Raw genomic sequence first — 21145 nt, 5'->3', positions numbered from 1 at the left:
GAAAAGTGGAATTGCGGAGCACGCTTTATTGAACGAGCACGTATTGAGTGAGGATGACTGTAAAGTGATTAAATCGGAATCTAATATCAATAGATTAAATATCTTAGAATCATTACATATTTATGTAAACAAAAATGTCGCGGTGAATCGGGATATTGGCCCACTGTACTCTACTCTTTTTTCAGCCATACAGTAAACTTATGATTTGCTTGCTATTGTTATTGTTCTTGTCATTGCACATTTTCTCATTACTTTTGTTATATGTAGCTACTGTATTTAGTAAATTATGTTTGCATATTTTTAATATTTATGGACTTATTCTGCGTTATATGTATTAGACAATGTTTAGTTGAACACTACCAACTGAGGATGGCACCACGCGAGTGCCGAAACAATTTTGTATTGGAAAGTATTATTGTTTTTATAATACAATAAAAAAATATATTAAGTGACGAAAAGGAGTTTTACGTGTTTTTCGTTTTCGCCAGATAGTTATTTAGTTCAAAACACTTTTTTTGGTACCTCTCCCGACATTTTTGGACGTGTTTTAACTGCTGACCCCTTTGTTAAGCATTAGTACTCTAGCTTTTTTAAAGTGCAAAATCGCATAAAATTTTATATGGAAAAGGTATTGCATTTGTGGCATGGTTGACAGAACTAATGATACTAGTTATTAGTTTGATAATTTGCATTCCAGTTTGCTGGCTCAAGGTCTATGTTTTTCTTGCAAAAACTAATAAAACACAAGTTTTTCGTTCTGCCAATATATTTCGAATTACCGTCGGTAATCGTCTTCAGGATAAACTAATAACAACATAAAGCATTAATATAATAAATAATTACCCCTAAACAAATTTATTCATATATGTACATACATTTCTTTACACGTTTGTACTGCTTAGCGTGGAGTATAATACTAACACTTTTTTGATAACAAAAATCTGTACGCCTGTGCTACGTTCTCTACATCAGATTTGTAATTTATTCTCTTGTCTGTCGGTGTGTTGATTATGTGCAGCATTTCTAATGTGAATCTCTTCTTGTATTGTTTTTCTTGTTGGAGCACAGAAGCTTCATCAAAGTTTGGAGAGTGTTCATTGCTTGCACAGTGGGCCATTAGGACCGTTTTATGGTTCTGTGTTTGTTTACAATATTAAAATCAGATTTATGTTGTGCTAATCTGCTTTTTAATTTTGATTTTGTAGTTCCTACATAAAACTTGTTACAGGATTCGTTGTCATTAGTCATTACCTTTGCAAGGTATTTTATATATAATATTGCTTTTTTCCGCGGTTGGTATTTTTAACTTTGTTCTATTAAAAATGTGTTTCAGTGTATTTACTGGTTTATGGGCTATTTTTATTTCGTTTTTGTTGTAGCAATCTGATTTCGTAAGCCGCTCTGATAATTGTGGTACATATACTACTGACTTGAATATCTTTGGCTCGTCTACTATTTGATTTTGGGTTTCTGATACCGTTCTTTTTATTAAAGAATTTATAATACTATCCGGAAAGTCATTATTTTTTAATATCATTCTAATTTCAGTCTTAATTTCTCTGTGGTAAGTGTCGTCAGATATTTGTAACATTCGTCGAATGCAGCCTCTCGCTGTATAATTATCAAAGGCCGAAAGAAATAGTCTGATCACCACCACAGCCCTTTCCCCTAGAATTTGTGGACTCCCAAAAATCCATAAGGAAGGGACACCCCTTAGGCCGATATGTTCAACCACTGGATCACCATCGTTCGGTCTATGTAAAATCATTACAAATATTTAAAAAAAATGTAACAGAAAAGTCTAGTTATAATGTCAAAAATACACTGGAATTTAAGGAAAGAATAAATAATATTCATATTAATGATGATGAAAAACTAATTTCGTTCGATGTTGTCTCGCTGTTTCCGAGCGTCCCAACACAACTAGCTCTTGAGGTTATTCAAGAAAAATGGACAATAATAGAAATTTACACTAAAATACCGAAAAAACTATTCATGGAAATATTGAAATTTTGTATTGAGGAAAACCGTTATTTTAAATACGAAGATCAAATATACACACAAATAAGAGGATTACCAATGGGATCGCCAACGTCACCAGTTATCGCAGATATTGTTATGGATAAGTTGCTTCAAAGTTCGATGGAAAAAGTTAAACAAAAGCCGAGACTACTTACAAAGTATGTCGATGACATATTTGCAATTATAAACGAAAACGAAGTACAGAACACTCTTGACGCATTGAATTCTTTCAATAGATATATTAAATTTACTACCGAGCTCGAAAACGAAGGAAAATTACCGTACCTGGACTCAATCATAATAAGACATGGTAACGAAATAAAACTAAAGTGATATAAGAAACCTATAGCATCAGGAGGAATCATCAATTATAATTCTAAACATCCAAAAACGATGATAATTAATACAGCGAGAGGCTGCATTCGACAAATGTTACAAATATCTGACGACACTTACCACAGAGAAATTAAGACTGAAATTAGAATGATATTAAAAAATAATGACTTTCCGGATAGTATTATAAATTCTTTAATAAAAAGAACGGTATCAGAAACCCAAAATCAAATAGTAGACGAGCCAAAGATATTCAAGTCAGTAGTATATGCACCACAATTATCAGAGCGGCCCATAAACCAGTAAACACACTAAAACACATTTTTAATAAAACAAAGTCAAAAATACCAACCGCGGAAAAAAGCAATATTATATATAAAATACCTTGCAAAGGTAATGCCAACGAATCCTGTAACAAGTTTTATGTAGGAACTACAAAATCAAAATTAAAAGGCAGATTAGCACAACATAAATCTGATTTTAAATATTGTAAACAAACACAGAACCATAAAACGGCCCTAATGGCCCACTGTGCAAGCAATGAACACTCACCAAACTTTGATGAAGCTTCTGTGCTCCAACAAGAAAAACAATACAAGAAGATATTCACATTAGAAATGCTGCACATAATCAACACACCGACAGACAAGAGAATAAATTACAAATCTGATGTAGAGAACGTAGCACAGGCGTACAGATTTTTGTTATCAAAAAAGAGTTAGTATTATACTCCACGTTAAGCAGTACAAACGTGTAAATAAATGTATGTACATATATGAATAAGTTTGTTGTAGGGATAATTATTTATTATATTAATGCTTTATGTTGTTATTAGTTTGTCCTGAAGACGTTTACCGACGGTAATTCGAAATATATTGGCAGAACGAAAAACTTGTGTTTTATTAGTTTTTGCAAGAAAAACATAGACCTAGAGCCAGCAAACTGGAAAGTTAAGAAGAAAAGGTCGATAAATCAGTATTGTTTGATAATTTGTTTTAACTTTTTAAGTAAAACTTTATGGAGCGATTCGGGAAAAAGGTTGAAAATAACAGCAACGCTATTATGTGTACACATTCGTTGAGTGCTTCCAACTCTCATCGAAATGGTTGTGTACGCTGGTTAGTATGTTTATGAGGCTTCTGGACCACATTTTGTATGGAAAGCTCGGTGCATCTCTCACCCTAAACTCTTTACTTTTGGACCAGTCTGTCGCCAGTCTGGTCTTAGGAATAGGAAAAGTTAATTATTTTCGGACCAGTCTGGGTTGAGTCTGACCGAAGGAACGAAACCAGGTTTATATTTATCTTGACCTGAAATTTTTACCACCTCTCAAGTTCATTCAACATTTCCGCTAGGTGGCGCATACGTTTTTTCGGTTTGTGTTCTGGCTGATCTTCTGGTTTGTGTTCTGGCTAACTTCCGCTAGGTGGCGCATAAGAAAAAGCTTAGTGGTGTATAAGAAAAACCTTAAGAGCTTTTTACCTTTAGCAGAGCTTTACCGTAAACATGACAGCATATAACTTATATATATCAACAAACCGCAAAATGCATACCGACACAGACACACCCATCCATATACATACATTTAGATAAGGGCTACTTGTCTCAATGTATATAAGTTGGACACCTTTTGAGTAAAAAAATTAGGATCGTTAAATGGGGGGCCCTACATTTTTAAAGGCCGCAAATTTTTAAATGTTCCCTCATATCTCTAATGAGTCCTCGACTTCACCTGAGTCCCATACATTTCTAATCGAGCCACTGCTCCCCAATCCCCCCCCCCCACCCCCTCTTTTTTCTCGTCTACAAAAAGTAACAGTTGGACACCTGTAGTACACCCCAACCCCCTCCATTTGGGCTCCTTAAAAATGAGAGCATATACATAAATTATATTTTTTTAAATATGAATATTGAACATTTTGTGTATATGCCATCACATATGTTTGTACATGGGAATATCAACAAACTACAAAATACATACCGACACAGTCACATCCATCCATATACATACATTCAGAAAGATAAGGGCTACTTGGCTCAATGTAAATACTTACTTTTTTTTGTCAAATAAACCTTTTTCAAATAAATAAAAACAATTTTTATTTAAAATTAAAAAATTTTTTTTTATATTTTTCTCCATACTTCGGCGTGGTTAGCAATGCGTAATATACTTGTGTGTGTGTGTGTGTGTGAAGTTTCATAAAATTACTACTATTTTTCTAAATAATCTTTTTGACAACACTTGTAAATGGAATATATTCATACATTTTATCATGGATGAGTATTAGGGCGGGTCGATTGCATTGCGCTTGGAAAATCGTATTCTAGGGATCAAAATAAGAAACTTTGCCGAAGGAACCATACCTCTAAAACGAATTCTGATGTCCCCTAATTTGGGTCGAACTTTTGGGTAGGGGCAAATTTTGAAAAATCCCACATTGACCCATTTAGAGTGCTCCAATCGAGTCCAAATGTATGACCGACCCTCACTAACTTTGGAGGCCCGACACACCGCTGCCAGTGGCACACCCCCTGGAACCCCCTGGGGGTTCACCATACAAACATTTCAAAAAATCGCCGGTTTTGCACTTTACATGAAAAAATCAGCGAAATGCCTATGCTTTTTCTTTTGGAGTTTATTTTTTAATAGAAAAGAAATTTAAAAAAATTATTAGAAATTAGCGCTTTTACAACCCTTTTAAAACCAAGGCATCACTGTGATGTATTTGCATGTCGTAAACATAATTGTGTGGGTTTTTTATTCAACCGTTTTAAAAAATGAAGGTATCACTGTGACACAATTGCAGATCGTAAAATTGCTTGTGTTGTTTTTTTAAGCCACCACAAGACACAGCAGGTAGAATTGAAATTACCATTTCGTAGACCATATACAACGAAAGAGTCGCCGAATGAGCCAAAACAATATTTTAGTACGAGCTATATTCCCAGGCTCTCAGAAAATCTAGCACAACACATAACAAAAAACCCAAAAGTAACACTGGCTTACAAATCTAACCACACTCTATCAACATTCTTTACAAAAACAAAAAGCCCGATCGACATACAACAACAAAGTAACGTGGTATACCAAATAGAGTGCAAAGGAAATGAAACTGAACATTGCAACAAAATATATATTGGCACTACGAAGAGGGCGCTAAACACACGACTTGCAGAGCACCAAGCCGATATCAACAAAGAAAAACACAGCACGGCGTTATCACAACACGCGGTAAACAACAAACATACAGTAGATTTCACAACAACAAAAATAATAGACAAAGAGACGAGAGAAAGAACAAGGTACACACTCGAGAGCCTAAGAATAATGCAAAACAGAGAAAAGGCAATGAACAAGAAAGAATATACACAAGACATAGCCGCGACTTACTTATTATGCCTATGACACAGATAATTAGTTTTAGTTTGACAAGTTTACCATATAGTGATGGTAGCATTTAATTTTTTTGTAAAGTAATAATAAAATCGTTTTTTAAATACCAATGTGAGTGAATATAAATAATTGTTTGTGAAGTAATATTTCATGTAAAATTCAAATTTATAATTGTGCAAAACTTTGTTTGAAACTATGTAATTTAGATCTTGTAATTTTATTTCTAATGTTGTTTTTGTCTTTTGTAGTTTGTTATAAACAAATATAGACCGCCCCGGAAGAAGATAAGGATAATTATCGAAACGTTGGGCTAAAGGGTGGAATAAATCACATTTTATTTGCACTTGACCCTAATAGATCAGTAAAGCTGAAAAACTACATATAAATTAATAAAACTGATCGGAAATTACCATTAAATAGTTACTCCCGGAAAGCAGAGTAAAAACAAAAATTGAAAAGACCAAACAGAAATTTCTCTCGAAAATATTAAACATAGAACTTACACAAACCAACATCAACATCAAAACAACAAAAGATCTAATTTTTCACGCACAACAACAATTAAAATATGCATTAGGCGACCAGGAATTTGACCAGTTCATCACCAAACAAAAAATTCTGAGTACGAAGATAGCAAAAGAGAAAGAAGCAACACTAGAAGCGAAAATGAAAAAACTTAAATACGAAAAAATAAGAAAACTAGGAATCAACATAAACAGCAATTGGTTTGTGAACAAAACCAACATCGAATTTCCCGAAGATGTGATGTGGTTACTATCCCTGGGACGAAAATTCACACTACCTACAACAAATACTAATTTTTCACCCATACATACAATTGCAGAAATAGAACAAGTAATTCAAACTATATATAACGAAAAAGATAAAGAAGTCGCGAGAAGCCAAGTTAGCCACAGAATCTTACAGTTCAAAAGTAATATAAAACAAAACTCAGCCGAAAAATTTATCATAGAGACATACAACAAAACTAGAACATTTTTACATTTACACAGAGACAACATAGTTATTACGGATGCGGATAAAGGAAATAGAACTGTTGCGCTATACAAGACAGACTATATGGAGAAAATGAACCAACTACTAGGCGACAAGAACACATACAAAGTCGTCAGAGTCGATCCCACAACAAAACTGCAAAAGAAAAACAATAGCATTGTAAACGAATTATACAAAGGAAAGTACATAAACTACAGAGAAAAACAACAGCTCGCAAGCTCGGCAGCAACCGCACCGAGACTTTATGGTTTACCCAAAATCCACAAACCCGAATGCCCCTTACGTCCAATTTCGTCTTCTATAAATGTTCCATGTTATGAATTGTCCATATATTTAGGAAAAATCTTGACGCCACTAATATCAGAAGACTACAACATTAAAAATTCATTTGACTTGAAAAATAGATTAGCTGATGTAAATGTATGCAATGATGATGTGTTAGTATAGTTCGATGTCGTCTCGCTCTTCACCAACATACCGACGGCTTTAGCAATAAATATAGTCATGAAAAAATGGGAAAAAGTCCAACAACACACAAACATACCGAAAAACAAATTTTTACCACCATAGCGGATATTGTGATGGACGACCTTATACACAATATGTACTCTGAGCTGAACCAACAACAAAACACTGGTATCAAATTTCTTGTCAAATACGTAGACGACGTATTTGCAATAATAAAACGAAGCGACACGGAAATTATCTTAAGTACACTGAACAAATACCACAATAGACTGCAATTTACCATTGAAATGGAAAAAACAACAACATCCCCTTCTTAGACTCCCGCATATATAGAGCTAACAATAAAATTATACTTGACTGGTACACAAAACCTACATCGTCTGGTCGCCTAATAAATTTCTTTTCATCACAACCCTTTAAGTATAAATTAAATACCGCCAAAAATTTCATACATAAAGTACTGACCATCAGCAATCAATGTTTTCATAACGCTAATATAGAAAAAATCAAAATGACGCTAAGAAGTAACAATTATCCCAATAAATTAATATGTAATCTAATTGACCGTAAACAACAAGAATTAATAAATATTCCCACACAAACCACAACGAAAGAGTCGCCGAATGAGCCAAAACAATATTTTAGTACGAGCTATATTCCCAGGCTCTCAGAAAATCTAGCACAACACATAACAAAAAACCCAAAAGTAACACTGGCTTACAAATCTAACCACACTCTATCAACATTCTTTACAAAAACAAAAAGCCCGATCGACATACAACAACAAAGTAACGTGGTATACCAAATAGAGTGCAAAGGAAATGAAACTGAACATTGCAACAAAATATATATTGGCACTACGAAGAGAGCGCTAAACACACGACTTGCAGAGCACCAAGCCGATATCAACAAAGAAAAACACAGCACGGCGTTATCACAACACGCGGTAAACAACAAACATACAGTAGATTTCACAACAACAAAAATAATAGACAAAGAGACGAGAGAAAGAACAAGGTACACACTCGAGAGCCTAAGAATAATGCAAAACAGAGAAAAGGCAATGAACAAGAAAGAAGATACACAAGACATAGCCGCGACTTACTTATTATGCCTATGACACAGATAATTAGTTTTAGTTTGACAAGTTTACCATATAGTGATGGTAGCATTTAATTTGTTTGTAAAGTAATAATAAAATCGTTTTTTAAATACCAATGTGAGTGAATATAAATAATTGTTTGTGAAGTAATATTTCATGTAAAATTCAAATTTATAATTGTGCAAAACTTTGTTTGAAACTATGTAATTTAGATCTTGCAATTTTATTTCTAATGTTGTTTTTGTCTTTTGTATTTTGTTATAAACAAATATAGACCGCCCCTGAAGAAGATAAAGATAATTATCGAAACGTTGGGCTAAATGGTGGAATAAATCACATTTTATTTGCACTTGACCCTAATAGATCAGTAAAGCTGAAAAACTACATATAAATTAATAAAACTGATCGGAAATTACCATTAAATAATTTTTTTTAGTTTCTTTTCTATAACTCACTTAAATTAATTTTTTCATTTACATATGTTCTGACTAAATAAATTTCATAAGAGAAAAATAGATATTATTATAAATAAATAATAAATATTATTATAAATAAATAAATAAAAATAAAGAAAAAACATAGCCATTTAGCTGATTTTTTCATGTAAAGTGCAAAACCGGCAATTTTTTTAAATGTTTGTATGGTGAACCCCCAGGGGGGTTCCAGGGGGTGTGCCACTGGTATCGGTGGGTCGGGCCTCCAAAGTTAGTGGGGGTCGGTCATACATTTGGACTCGATTGGAGCACAATGGGTCAAAGTGGGATTTTTTTAAATTTGCCCCTACCCAAAAGTTCGACCCAAATTGGGGGACATCAGAATTCGTTTTAGAGGTATGGTTCCTTCGGCAAAATTTCTTATTTTGATCCCTAGAATATGATTTTCACAGAGCAATGGGCGATTTTTTTTCCTCCCCACAAATCGACCCGGCCTAATGAGTATACAATAAGCAGCGGTGTTGGCAGATACGGCCTTGTGAAATTTTAGCTCAATCCGAATATCGATGGGACCGCTTTTTATAGATTCATTGTGATGTGTAACATCTAAAACAATTATTGGAGCATGTTGAACAAATTGATCAGGCGATAAAAGTGGTTGGGGAGTGCGTTCATAGTAACTTTGTTGAAATTTCAAATACATGTCATATAATAGAGCATACCGATTTCGATCAAATTTAATATTAAGATCATCATATGGATATGTAGTGGAGTTGAGGTGAACTTTAACATCCAATAAGTCACAATGTGTAAATTTATTTTCATTTTGAAATCCTAAAATAATATAGCGAGGTCTTTCATTTTCACCAACCAATTTGACTTTAGTGCTTTCCTGTAGAGACGGGTTATGATAAACATCCCAACTTCTAAACGAAATGTTTAGTGGTAGTTTGCTTTTAATTGTTCTCAACATAGTTAACCGATACGAGTCTGAAAGTTGAATATGTGACACTTTCCATGTAATATTTAAAAGTTTTAATAAAAGCTTTTCCGATGGTGTAGTTGACGTCATAACAGCATCATCTTCTTTGGCTCGTATTAAGATTATTCATGTTTACAATTAACAATAATTTTATCAAAATCTTCAGCGAACCCAAGCAGTTTTTTCAACGGTATACAAAAATTAAAATGTCCAGTCTTTAGGCTAATATTTTCAAATAGACACCACCCTGCATTTTTTAGATTTTTACTCTCAAAATCGTTAAGTGATACATAATTTTTCATTGCTGTTGCAATACCCAACTTTCTAGTGCGATCAATTTCTATTCCATTAATTTCATATCGAATCTCCTCGAATAAATACGCCATACAATTACACTGGTCGACGGCCAAAATTTACCAGAGACGCCGTTATGAATTTCGTATGTAAAACCAAAACCTGATTTCGAAATTCGAGTTCATTTTTGATTCTATGGTACCGTTTTTGAGATATTTTCAATTTACCGTTATTCGAAAAACCAAAAAGATTGCTCCCTTTAATTACGTATATATCGAACATGTCAAGCAATTGCAAAAATGTTTACAGAATCAGAAAGACAATAAAATTTGCTATAAATGCATCATACACTGTTTTTTGCTCAACCAGACAGTTTTCGAGTTATGAGCTTATCATTTCAGATTTTTTTTTTTTTATGAAAAAATATGAAAAAAAAAATACTTTTTGCGAGGGCAGCATTCCAAAACCACAACTTTTTTCCAGATATTTTTCCTTTACATAAAGCTCTGTTTAATTGGAAAAAAGATAAGCTATCATCGAAGAAAATCGATGCAAAACTACGTAATTTATAAGCGATCAAATAAAAATACCCAGGTTGCGCAATTTCAACGTATACCTCAAAACGTATGTATGGTATAAAGAAGAGTGAAATATCTAGCTATGCTCTGTTTCTATTTAGTTAAGAGTTCAATTTATGAATGAAATTACCCATATTTTTTACTTTTTTTTTAATTTATTTATGTTTATACTATATTCTAACAATCTTTATCTTTATTTGATTTTACTATATACTTAGTCGAAATAATTATGGCCCGGTTTCACCAACTCGACTTAACTTAGTTAAGTCATATTTTTTAATTTTTCTGTTTCACCACCAATGCTTAGCTAAGTCACAGATAAGCCTACCTGCCAGCTGGCTTATTCTCGACTTTCAACAGTGTTGCTGTAGTACAAATTTTGAGTCGAATTAAATGGCAGTTTTGATACTTATTTCGTTATGCAAATATAGCAACCCCGCTATTGTTGACATCTGCAATTTCTCTGAATTATTTTATTTTATTTGTATTCTCGGTGGAAAAATTGTAAAAAATTTAATGGATCTTCGAGACTCTGGTGAAAGTGATTGCGACTTTGAAGCTCTGCAGGTAATCGTGCTTCGACGAAAAAGAAAAATTAAAGAGCGTCCTGACTTTTTTCTTTATTATGACGATGTTGACTTTCGCGAACGATTTCGTATGTGCAAAGATGCTGCTTGGTTTGTTTTTTCTTTAATAAAAGACAAAATTTATCTTGGAGCACGGTAAGTTTACATCATATTTTATAAATGTTGCCCTAAATTACTTCTTCGTTTACAGCAACAACGCAATGCAGCCACATCAAATGTTTTTCATCGCACTCCGGTTCTATGCTTCAGGATCTTTTCAGCAAATTGTGGCAGACCTTTCCGGAGTTTTAAAAGCAAGTGCCTCACGTGCAATTACGCTAGTTTCCTACCATCTAGCATCCTTGCGACCAGATTTTGTGTTATTTCCTCAAACGGAACAGGAGCGCTTGGAAACACAGGCTGCTTTTAAAGAAAAGGCAAATTTTCCGCGTGTAATTGGGGCAATGGACTGCAGCCATATTAAAATCAATTCCCCAGGTGAATATGCGTGAATAGTAATTGGTAAACAATATCTCTATATTAATTTATAAACACTTCCCAAGGCAGCCGGTTCTGTCCGGCTTCATTTCATGTTGAGTCCGTCCCACAAATTGTCATTCTCCCAGCAGATCCTTGCAGCGGGGTAAAAGTTAAGTTGAGGGGTCGACTGCTAATACGCTACCAAAAATATCGAGAGAGGTATCAAAAGACGCGAATAATCTCGAAAATAATAATCCGAAGGCGGAAAATAAAAATTGTATCTCAGTTCTCAGATATTTGCAGTGGAAGTGGGCGATTTCCATGTGGTTGTTGTAATATTGCGTACCCACAAAAAAAATTGTGAACATAAGTGTTTTGCGAGGAAACCCCAAACTGATACCATCCGCATTTGATGCACGTATTGTTGGTTGCATCTGTGAGTGAAGAATAAATAGCACAAGAGAACAAAAACTATTTTTTAACATACTAAACATTTATTTTATATTATTTCCAGGCGAAGAAGATCAAACTTATGTGCAATGGATGTGGCTACAAAATGGTACATTAAAACGCTGCTAGTGCGGTCATTGGTTAAAATTGGTTGAGCTCCTGTCTAAACTTATTACTTTTAAATAAATGCAAATATATTTTTATTAAGAAAAAAGTAACCAAATAAATTCACAAAATTTAAATTTAAAACGAATATAATTGCTTACAAGTAAACAACAAATGGAATAGAAAACGTACATTTGACGAGAGCTGCTTTCAGTTTAGCCAACAAACAACTACTGGCATAATATTATTAATATAAATAATAATAATTTAATACTTTATAAACACTGTAATTAATTTTGTTGATTATATTTAGTGACTGCTTTCCAAGGCAGTCGGTTCTATGTACCGGAGCGACTCGGGATTTTTCCCGACCAAGGACTTTAATTTCAGTGTAACCCCATTTAATTTGTTGCGACCCTCCCACAAATTGTCATCCTCCCAGCAGCTCCTTGCAGCGGGACTGCTCCATATTCTCTTGCTCCGGGAAGGTATCCATTCCAATCCGGGTCCGTCTCCTGACCCCGGCCCTGAGAAATGGTTTTGCTGCATCTGCCGGAAAAGAATATTTTTAGGACGGCCATACTCTGTTCATTGTGTCTCGTGTAAGGGATGGTTGCATCGGACAGGTTGTTCTGGGCTTGATCCCAAAACCCGACGTCCACGTAACTTTTATAAATATTTTGTGGCTCCTTGCTGTTCACGTCCAAGGGCGTCCCGTAGTCTACGCCTTAGCGCCCCCCCCCCACTACCTTCCAGCAGCCAAGCTGCTCAGCAAGCCACAACTAGTACCCGCTGCTGCTCGCGCCCAGCGGCGCCAACAACTCACCGTTTGCACCATTTGCCAGCACAGAATATATATGTTTGCGACATCCGCCCAAAGAAGCTCCTGCCTTGGGCGGTGCCACTTTCCTAGATGTTCTGCTCTCCGCAACGGCAACTCCCCGACGGGTTTCATTGCGTCATGTTGCCAGGTCGCAAACCCCAATCTACCGAGTACCCCAATGCTTGCCCAAGGACCCCCAATCCCAGGGCCACAACAGCAGTTGCGTCCTGGCCTTCCTCAACCCAGCGGTAGTCACCCGTCACTTACTCCCAGAGTGGCGACGTCTCCCGCTATGCACTTCAGTATTCTGCAGTTAAACTGTAATGAACTAACTGGGAAGATCACAGAGATAGTCGATTTCATGAAGCGGCACAATATTCGCATTGCTGCGATTCAAGAGACTAAACTCACAGCAAGATCTGCACTGCAAACCTGTTCTGGGTATAATGTCCACAGAAAAGATCGCATGAGCGGAAATGGAGGCGGCCTCGCGTTTATCATACACCACTCTGTGCAATATCTATATATATTATATTATATTATATATATATATATATATATATGATCCTGGCATCGACCGCAGGGACAATGTCTTAGAACGTCAAGGCCTATCTGTCCGGTCAGGCGATGCAAACCTAGAAATCATCACCATCTACATCTACCGCCCTAATATTAGCGCCCTACTCACTGGCAACAATCGCATTATCTTAGGTGATTTCAATGCCCATCACGATCTATGGCGGGCGGACAGTAGGGGTGAGATGTTGGCGGATCAAATAGAAGAAACGACGTTCAGCACAATAAACGGAGACGCCCCCACACGTATGGTAGGAAGCTGTCACAGTTCGCCGAATATTTCAATCGTGAGCGCAGAACTCGTAAACTGGCAGCCGATGGTAACATTGGCATCCGACCACCCGCCTATACTTATTTCGTCCGAGCAAACCGCCGACTTCATCGTTACAGATAAACGCACTTTCAAAAAATGTAAAAAAGGAAAGTGGGAGGAATACAATTCTGTATATTCTTCAATTCTTCTTATATTCTCAATAGGCAACCTCTTTGCTGCCCTCCCTATCCCGACTGATGCCCGCCAAGGGGAGCGTGCTTTCCGCAAGGTCATTGAATCCGCCTCGGCACGTTTCATTCCCGCCGGGAGAATTCCCGAAATTCGGCCCCACTTCCCGGCGGAGGCCGCAAATTTAGCGAGAGAACGTGACCTTATAAGACAGCTCGACCCAGGCGACCCCCAAATAAGGGATATAAACCAACGCATCAGATTGCTTGTGGATGAACACAAGCGGGCGAAATGGGAGGAGCACCTAAGAGGTTGAGGTTGTGGATTTTATTTCCAATTAAAGGAAGTAAAACCAATTTAAAAATAATTACAGCAAAAGTAAACTTAAAACCGTGGTATATATTCGTCCGATATATTATTAATTTGAATACAATTGTTTGCACACTCTAAATAAACTAAGAATATTAGCCTATGGTATAACCAGTCAAGAGGTAACCACTATTACCATTCATATTTACTTCTGGATGTGTGCGATTGGGCAATATTTGATAGTAACGTAGCCAATTTCAAGTCAAATGCAAATTTGTGACATTAGAGTTGGTTTTCAGCTCTACATACAAGTCCGTTAACAATTCCTTGCTAAGACTGTACAACACTATTGGGCGTGAATGTTTTACAAATCGTAATAAAGCTTGCACGATGTTACTTGGGTGTTCCTTTCCTGCTATGACAAGTGCGTCGAACTTGACGCGCATTAACTCACATGCACGCCGGTTTTCTATCTGTCATTTCTACGCCGGCGCTGCTGCAACTGTTGCAGATGGGTTATTTGTTTCGCTATAATCGCCGGTGCTGTCGCTATTAGGGGACGCTGCTGTTGTTGTAACAGTGCTTGATGTTGCTCCCGAAGTTGCTGCAGAAAAAAATAAGAGTTACGTTATTACAGCTAGCAAGGTTTTATTGTGCTGCAATGGCGAAAACCTGTCCGAGGTTTTTGAGCATACAAATTTAGGTCTTCTGTAAACAAGACCAGAAGGGCTTTGGAGAATTCTCCAAGTGAGTTTTTGGCAATATTTTTATACAGATCAAGCCTGTCTAATCGATTATTCAATGTTACTTACCCACATCATCTTCGCTTAGTTTCTGCTTTTTACTGCTTGGCCCTCTTTCTTCAATGGGTGTACTTGGCTCAGTCGCGACCTCGGGCACCTGTTGATCCTTCCCTTGATATTACTCTCGCAGCACCGAATATAAATTTATCGAGATACAACGTTGTAGTTGCTCTTGCATTGCTTGCTTCTGTGGCACATTACCTGGATGCATGTGCACAAGTGTCGCCTCAGTGTTAGCGCCAATTGAATTCAGAGAGCTTGCAGGTAGCAGACCACTTGTACCACTCTCATACATTAAATAACTACCAAAACCGCTTACACCCGCATATTAGATGTTATTATTTTTATTATAATTTTATTAAAAGTTGTGCAGCTGACAGCCGTAACTGACAATACTTCAAATGGATTGGGTTGCGTGAAATTAAAGAGTAGCAAAAAATACTACTATGTATAAAACAGTTGATAGGGTTGTTGTATGTCAATTTCGTTAAGTAACTAAGTTGGTGAAACCGAAAAAAAACTAAGCCGCAAATCTGGACTAACTTAAGTCACAACTAAGTTTTAGCCTAAGTCGAGTTGGTGAAATCGGCCCTATGTGTTCTACTTTGACGCTTATTCAGTTTAGGATCGGTTTCTCTTATGAGAAATCAGCAGTAATCACCTATCATTGCGACGTCCCAGAATCCTTAATATCGATTCTCAATTAATTTCATTTGCTGATGAAACCTTTCGCCATTTTCGTCACTTTCGTCGCCAAGATTTGCTGGAAAAAAGCTGAAATGTGAGTGCAGAAAGTGATTTTTTAAAGATATATTTACGCCTGGAAAGAAAATATTAGTTAGGTAAACAAGTTATAAAATTTTGAGAAATTAATTTTAATAAGCCTTTAATATTTACCCATTTTCGCATAATTATTGATTAAGTCGTTCACTATCTGCTCTTAGTTAGGGCTTTTGTGTCTACCGAGAAAACTGATGAGAGTAGTCCTTTGAATTGATTATTGTTGATCAACTTTTTTATTTGTGGTTCAACAAAAATACCTTCCTTTACCTTGTCTTGAGAAATATCTGGAAAAATTGTTTTCAAATAGTCGAATTCTTCGCCTTCTTTGTCCAAAGCCTTAACAAAGTTTTTAATGAGACCGAGCTTGATGTGTAAGGGTGGAAGTATGATTTTCTCTTTCTTGACAAGAGGGGTGTATTTGGTGCTATCCACACCAACGGTAAACTCGACTCTTTCCGGCCAATCCTTTCTGACGTAGGGGTCCTCACGAGCTCGGCTATCCCACTTGCAGAGGAAGCAGCAGTGCTTGGTGTAGCCACTTTGTAGACCGCATAGCATTGCAACGACTTTGAGATCAGAACATATTTTCCAATCATGCTCTTCATATTTGATAAATTTTAGTAGTTTTTGCATTTCCTCGTAGGTTTCCTTTGTATTTCCTGCATGTGCGATCGGGATAGAAGACTTTTTGTTACCAATATGCAATAATACAGCCTTCAAACTCAGTTTATTGCTGTCTATGAACAATCGCCACTCTTTTGAATCATATGTTTGACCAAACTCTTTGAATAAACCAGGAATGTCGTTGCAGTAGCATATACTGTCTTTCTTGGTATAGTGTTTGGAAAATGGTTCGTGGCGAGTTCTACAATATATCACCTTAACATCGGATGACACAAATTTAAATTGTTGCATACGAGAAGTGTGGATCTCGGCCTTTTCCTTGGATAGTTCGAAATCTCTTATCCAATCATTAAGTTGTGCTTGTGACAGAACGTTTCTCTCGTTTCCCATGCGAAATTCAGTACAACTTGATTCCCCGCACTCAGATATTACTGTTGACAATAGAACTGGATACGCAACTGCCGTTGAATGTAGTACTGGTAATGTCACTGTAGGCAGGCTGGCATAGGTTACTCTTCTTTATCTTCCAACGCCAAGTACTTTTGTTTGACAAATATAACACTCTATTGAATGGCAAGTAGGTTCTCTCCATATCATTGGTGTATCAAATTTTATTTGTTGTCCTGATTCCGACTGAATCAATTCTACTCGACACGATATACACAAAGTGTTCGGTGTCCTTGGCTTTTCAGCATTTTTAGGCTCAATGCCAAAATACTTGGAGTATAAAGTTTTCATATGATCTGAGAACACTCGTCGTCGCCTTATGATAGTATATTGGCCACAAATGAAACAAAACATATCTGGATCGTTATTACACTCAAATTCTCGCGTCCTTTTACCCATTTTATTTTTTTTAATAAATCACTGTTTTGAAATTTGACTTATGAACTGAACTATCTCCGGCGAGCTTTGCACATGTTATGAAGTTTCAAGGCGCATTAACTCATATTTATACTCGGAACAAGAATAAAATTGAAGAAATCAAATTTTACCTTGACAAAAGGGTTCCTTTTTATACGAAGCCGGGAAAAGAAAATACTACCTGCTTTAGATGTAGGCTTTAAAAATTTTCTGTGTCTTTTAGTTTTGAAAATCTACCTGCATACTTACCCATAAGTGACGGAAATACATGTTTATAACTACATGCCTACAGTAGGTTTCGAACCCAACCACTCTTCCTTTCGATGCAATCACTCTACCTACTATAAAACAATTCGAGTATTAAAAGTACTATTTGATTTATTTAAAGAAAAAGTATTATCATTGTTATGGTGTTATTCGTTTATCCGGATAATATCCCATTTGCACTTTATACCTTTAATATATGTATGTATACATACATTGAAGTTGCGCAACCTGGGTATTTTTATTTGATCGCATATAACTTACGTAGTTTTGCATCGATTTTCTTCGATGATAGCTTATCTTTTTTCTAATTAAACAGAGCTTTACGTAGAGAAAAAATATCTGGAAAAAAAGTTGTGATTTGGAATGCTGCCCTCGCAAAAAGTATTTTTTTTCATATTTTTTCATAAAAAAAAAAACAAAAATCTGAAATTATAAGCTAATATCTCGAAAACTATCTGGTTGAGGAAAAAACAATGTACAATGCATTTATATCAAATTTTATCGCCTTTTCTATTCTGTAAACTTTTTTGCAATTGCTTGACCCGTTCGTGAGATATACGTCATTAAATGGAACCATCTTTTTGGTTTTTTCGAATAACGGTAAATTGCAAATATCTCAAAAACGGTACCATAGAATCAAAAAGGAACTCAATTTTCGAAATCAGGGGGTGATTTTACATACGAATTTCATAACGGCGTTTCTGGTAAAGAGAAAAAGTTGAAATTCGTGGTCCAGTGTTATTAAGCAGCTGCACAGTTTTTGAAACTTGCGAATTACTATTTGATATGAATCCCTCAATGTATAAAACACTCTCACTAGGTAACACATATAGGTCTTGATTTTGTATAGGGATCCGAATTTCATCATTGTTTTGAAACGATTGCAGATATGGTATGTAGCTATGGTAATCCTTTTTTATTATACTATTATCAAATATGGGTTTGGACAAAACGTTTATTATATCACTCATTTTTTAAACTAAATCCTAGACTTATTAGGAACTCCTTATTCGCGGGGGTTAAATCAATTTTATATTGAACAGGAGATTTTACTTCTTAAGAGAGTCGATTTTTTGTTTTTGTAGCCAATACTTTTGAGGCTGATTGAAAACTATTCAAAAAATCTGCATGTGGTGGCTTTTTATTAAAAATTATCATTTTTAGATAGGTTTTAAATGGAGTCTTATTGATATGTTCTCTCCACGAAAATTAACCAAGCTACCAGTTTGATCAACAACTCTAAGAACTAGAGTGCTTATTTGACGTGTATTAACCGGTAAATATATAACATTAGCAGGTGTTTCTGAGATTTTATATCCTGGACTAACTCTAAGTGAAAACTGATTTGTATGCACAGATAGTTCATTTATATATGATCCGTTGATGATATTACATTCAACAGATATCGTGTTTATTTTTGTTATATCCACTGGATTGTCGGAGTAATGAACAATCCCGGGCTTTAGTACTCTTCTACTGAATCCTAGTAATGGACCAATTCGAGCGTTCTTTATCAAAATTTACTTCTTCCTTAAAGCTCAAAATTTCAGTTCGAAATGTATTAGGGTTAGCGCTTATATCAATATACCCTTGATTTGAAGGGTCATATATTTTAGTAATTGTCTCAACTATACCATCCATTTCATATGTTCCGACAGGTATCTCAATAACATTCATTCCAATGTGAAACAAATTGTTTTCTTTGTCCACATTTGGGAGTCAAAACTGATTAACCCACAGACATAATCTTGTTTGAGTTCTATGGGAGGGAAATAATTTGCAATCAGTATAGATGAATTACCACTTATTGTTAATGTAATCGACATGTTGATAGGCTATCATTAAATACTTAACTGAAATAATTATTAAAACACTTTTCTATTTATTTGTTTATTTATTTACTTTATTAATTTAAATCATTGACATCCACCCAGGAATTGTGTTCAGAAGAGAATCGTAACCATTTAACATAAACTCTATTGTTTCGACGTCTCAAGACTTTTTCAATTAAATATACGTGAGGGAGTTTAGTTTTCAAAAGTTCATATTCATAAAATCCTCCCTTAATAGCATTACCTTGATAGTCTTCAAGTATATATGTTGTAGGGTCTGTGTTTTTAATTGACTTTATTTTAAAAACTTCTTTTGTCCAATTTGGTGTATACCCTTTTTCAAATACATGTTTATATTTACTTATTCTAACCGCATCATTAATTTAAAATTTTGGTCTATGAAAAACTTTTAAATTGTTGTATGCAGTATCCAATAAATGTTGTTCATTCGAGGAATTTACCTCATTTGGAGTCATTTTGATGGTGCTGTGAATAGTATTATTATAATCATTGACTAAATTTTTATAGATATCAATCCATTTATAAGTTCCCCGAAAACTAAATTCTTTCCACATCATTCCTTTTAATGTTCTATTGAATCGCTCTATTATAGATGCTTTTAATGATGAAAATGTTGAATAATGATTTATATTTTTGTTTGTAATAATCTCTTAAAGCTAGTATTATAAAATTCATTTCCATCATCTGTTTGCAGGTTTTTCGGTATTCGGTTACTTGAATTTAAAATCTTAGCCATTGCATTTGTGACATTTTCTTTAGTTTTATCTTTAACTGCTTCAGCCCATCGTTTTTTGGAAAATGTATCGATTACAGTTAATAGATACTGATAATGATTATTACTATTTGAATACTGAGTCATTACCACCAAGTCAGCTTGCCATAAATCATCGATTCCTTTAATAATACACGTCTTCGTTTAAAATTTTTTCTAGCTTGTTTATCTAATTCTTCTACAATAGCTCTTTTGTTATTCATTTTGTTAATGCTTTTATAGTAGGGAACTTTATTTTTAGCACTTCTACATCTTTTTCCGTGGGATGTTCTTTCAATACAACGAAACGCATCAAATAATCCTCAATAATAGATAAATAGTTGTTTATATTACTTAATTCCTCCCCACATTCACTTTTTATTCGCCGATCTATTAATTCCTCAAGTATCGATACATCATTTTCAATACTATTATTCAGGATTGTATTTATTTCTCTGATTTGATGTTCTTATTTAGTTTTTATCTTATTTAAAGCTTCGAAAAAGAATACTTTCGAAATGGCATCATCGTCTTCTATAGGAGCAGCTAGGTTAATTATTCTTTTCTTGTTTAAATTAAGGTTTTTATTTCGGTCTAGCATTGTTTTCGACCGACTATTACCAAATGAGAAATGCCCAAATTTATTTATACTCATATTACTTAATAATATTTGCTTCTCGCAACTCTTCAATAATTGATATAATCTCGTTTTGATGATTGTTATGACCAGCACTTGTTGAAGATATAAGCAACCTCAATCTGTCCACCAACTCATTAGGATTATCCCAATACTGATAAATATTTTCACGGCAATCGATTCATTTC

General features: G+C 35.1%; 2 protein-coding genes across 8 annotated transcripts in view; one reads left to right on the top strand and one right to left on the bottom strand.

Annotated features, from left to right (window-relative positions):
- MED26 (mediator complex subunit 26) overlaps positions 1-21145 on the bottom strand; it is a 645711-nt gene that overhangs the window by 484510 nt on the left and 140056 nt on the right. The gene's annotated exons all lie outside the window — the stretch shown is intronic.
- Positions 10863-12378, top strand: LOC137234191 (putative nuclease HARBI1). 4 transcript variants are annotated; one of them, XR_010947725.1, is made up of 5 exons: positions 10863-11346; positions 11402-11688; positions 11754-11889; positions 11957-12106; positions 12185-12378. XR_010947725.1 is itself a non-coding variant. In XM_067757801.1 (3 exons), the coding sequence occupies exons 1-3, from the start codon at positions 11018-11020 to the stop codon at positions 12247-12249; spliced, it is 681 nt and encodes a 226-aa protein (XP_067613902.1). In that variant the 5' UTR covers positions 10863-11017; the 3' UTR covers positions 12250-12378. The 4 variants fall into 4 exon arrangements, 1 of the variants encoding a protein (XP_067613902.1); XR_010947726.1 differs by having other exon boundaries at positions 11758-12106; XR_010947724.1 differs by having other exon boundaries at positions 11754-12106.

This window comes from Eurosta solidaginis, chromosome X (assembly GCF_040869045.1).
Source record: "Eurosta solidaginis isolate ZX-2024a chromosome X, ASM4086904v1, whole genome shotgun sequence".
NCBI classification, from domain to species: domain Eukaryota; kingdom Metazoa; phylum Arthropoda; class Insecta; order Diptera; family Tephritidae; genus Eurosta; species Eurosta solidaginis.
The sequence above is the reverse complement of the archived record's forward strand: the minus strand, read 5'-3'. Positions and strand labels throughout refer to the sequence as shown.

What these genes read in the sequence shown, in the direction of transcription:
- LOC137234191 (XM_067757801.1), top strand. Translation starts at nt 11,018, where the DNA reads ATGGCAGTTTTGATACTTATTTCGTTATGCAAATATAGCAACCCCGCT. An exon ending in AAAATTTATCTTGGAGCACG is followed by an intron (nt 11,347 to 11,401) that starts GTAAGTTTACAT and finishes CTTCGTTTACAG; the next exon opens with CAACAACGCAATGCAGCCAC. An exon ending in TATTAAAATCAATTCCCCAG is followed by an intron (nt 11,689 to 12,184) that starts GTGAATATGCGT and finishes TATTATTTCCAG; the next exon opens with GCGAAGAAGATCAAACTTAT.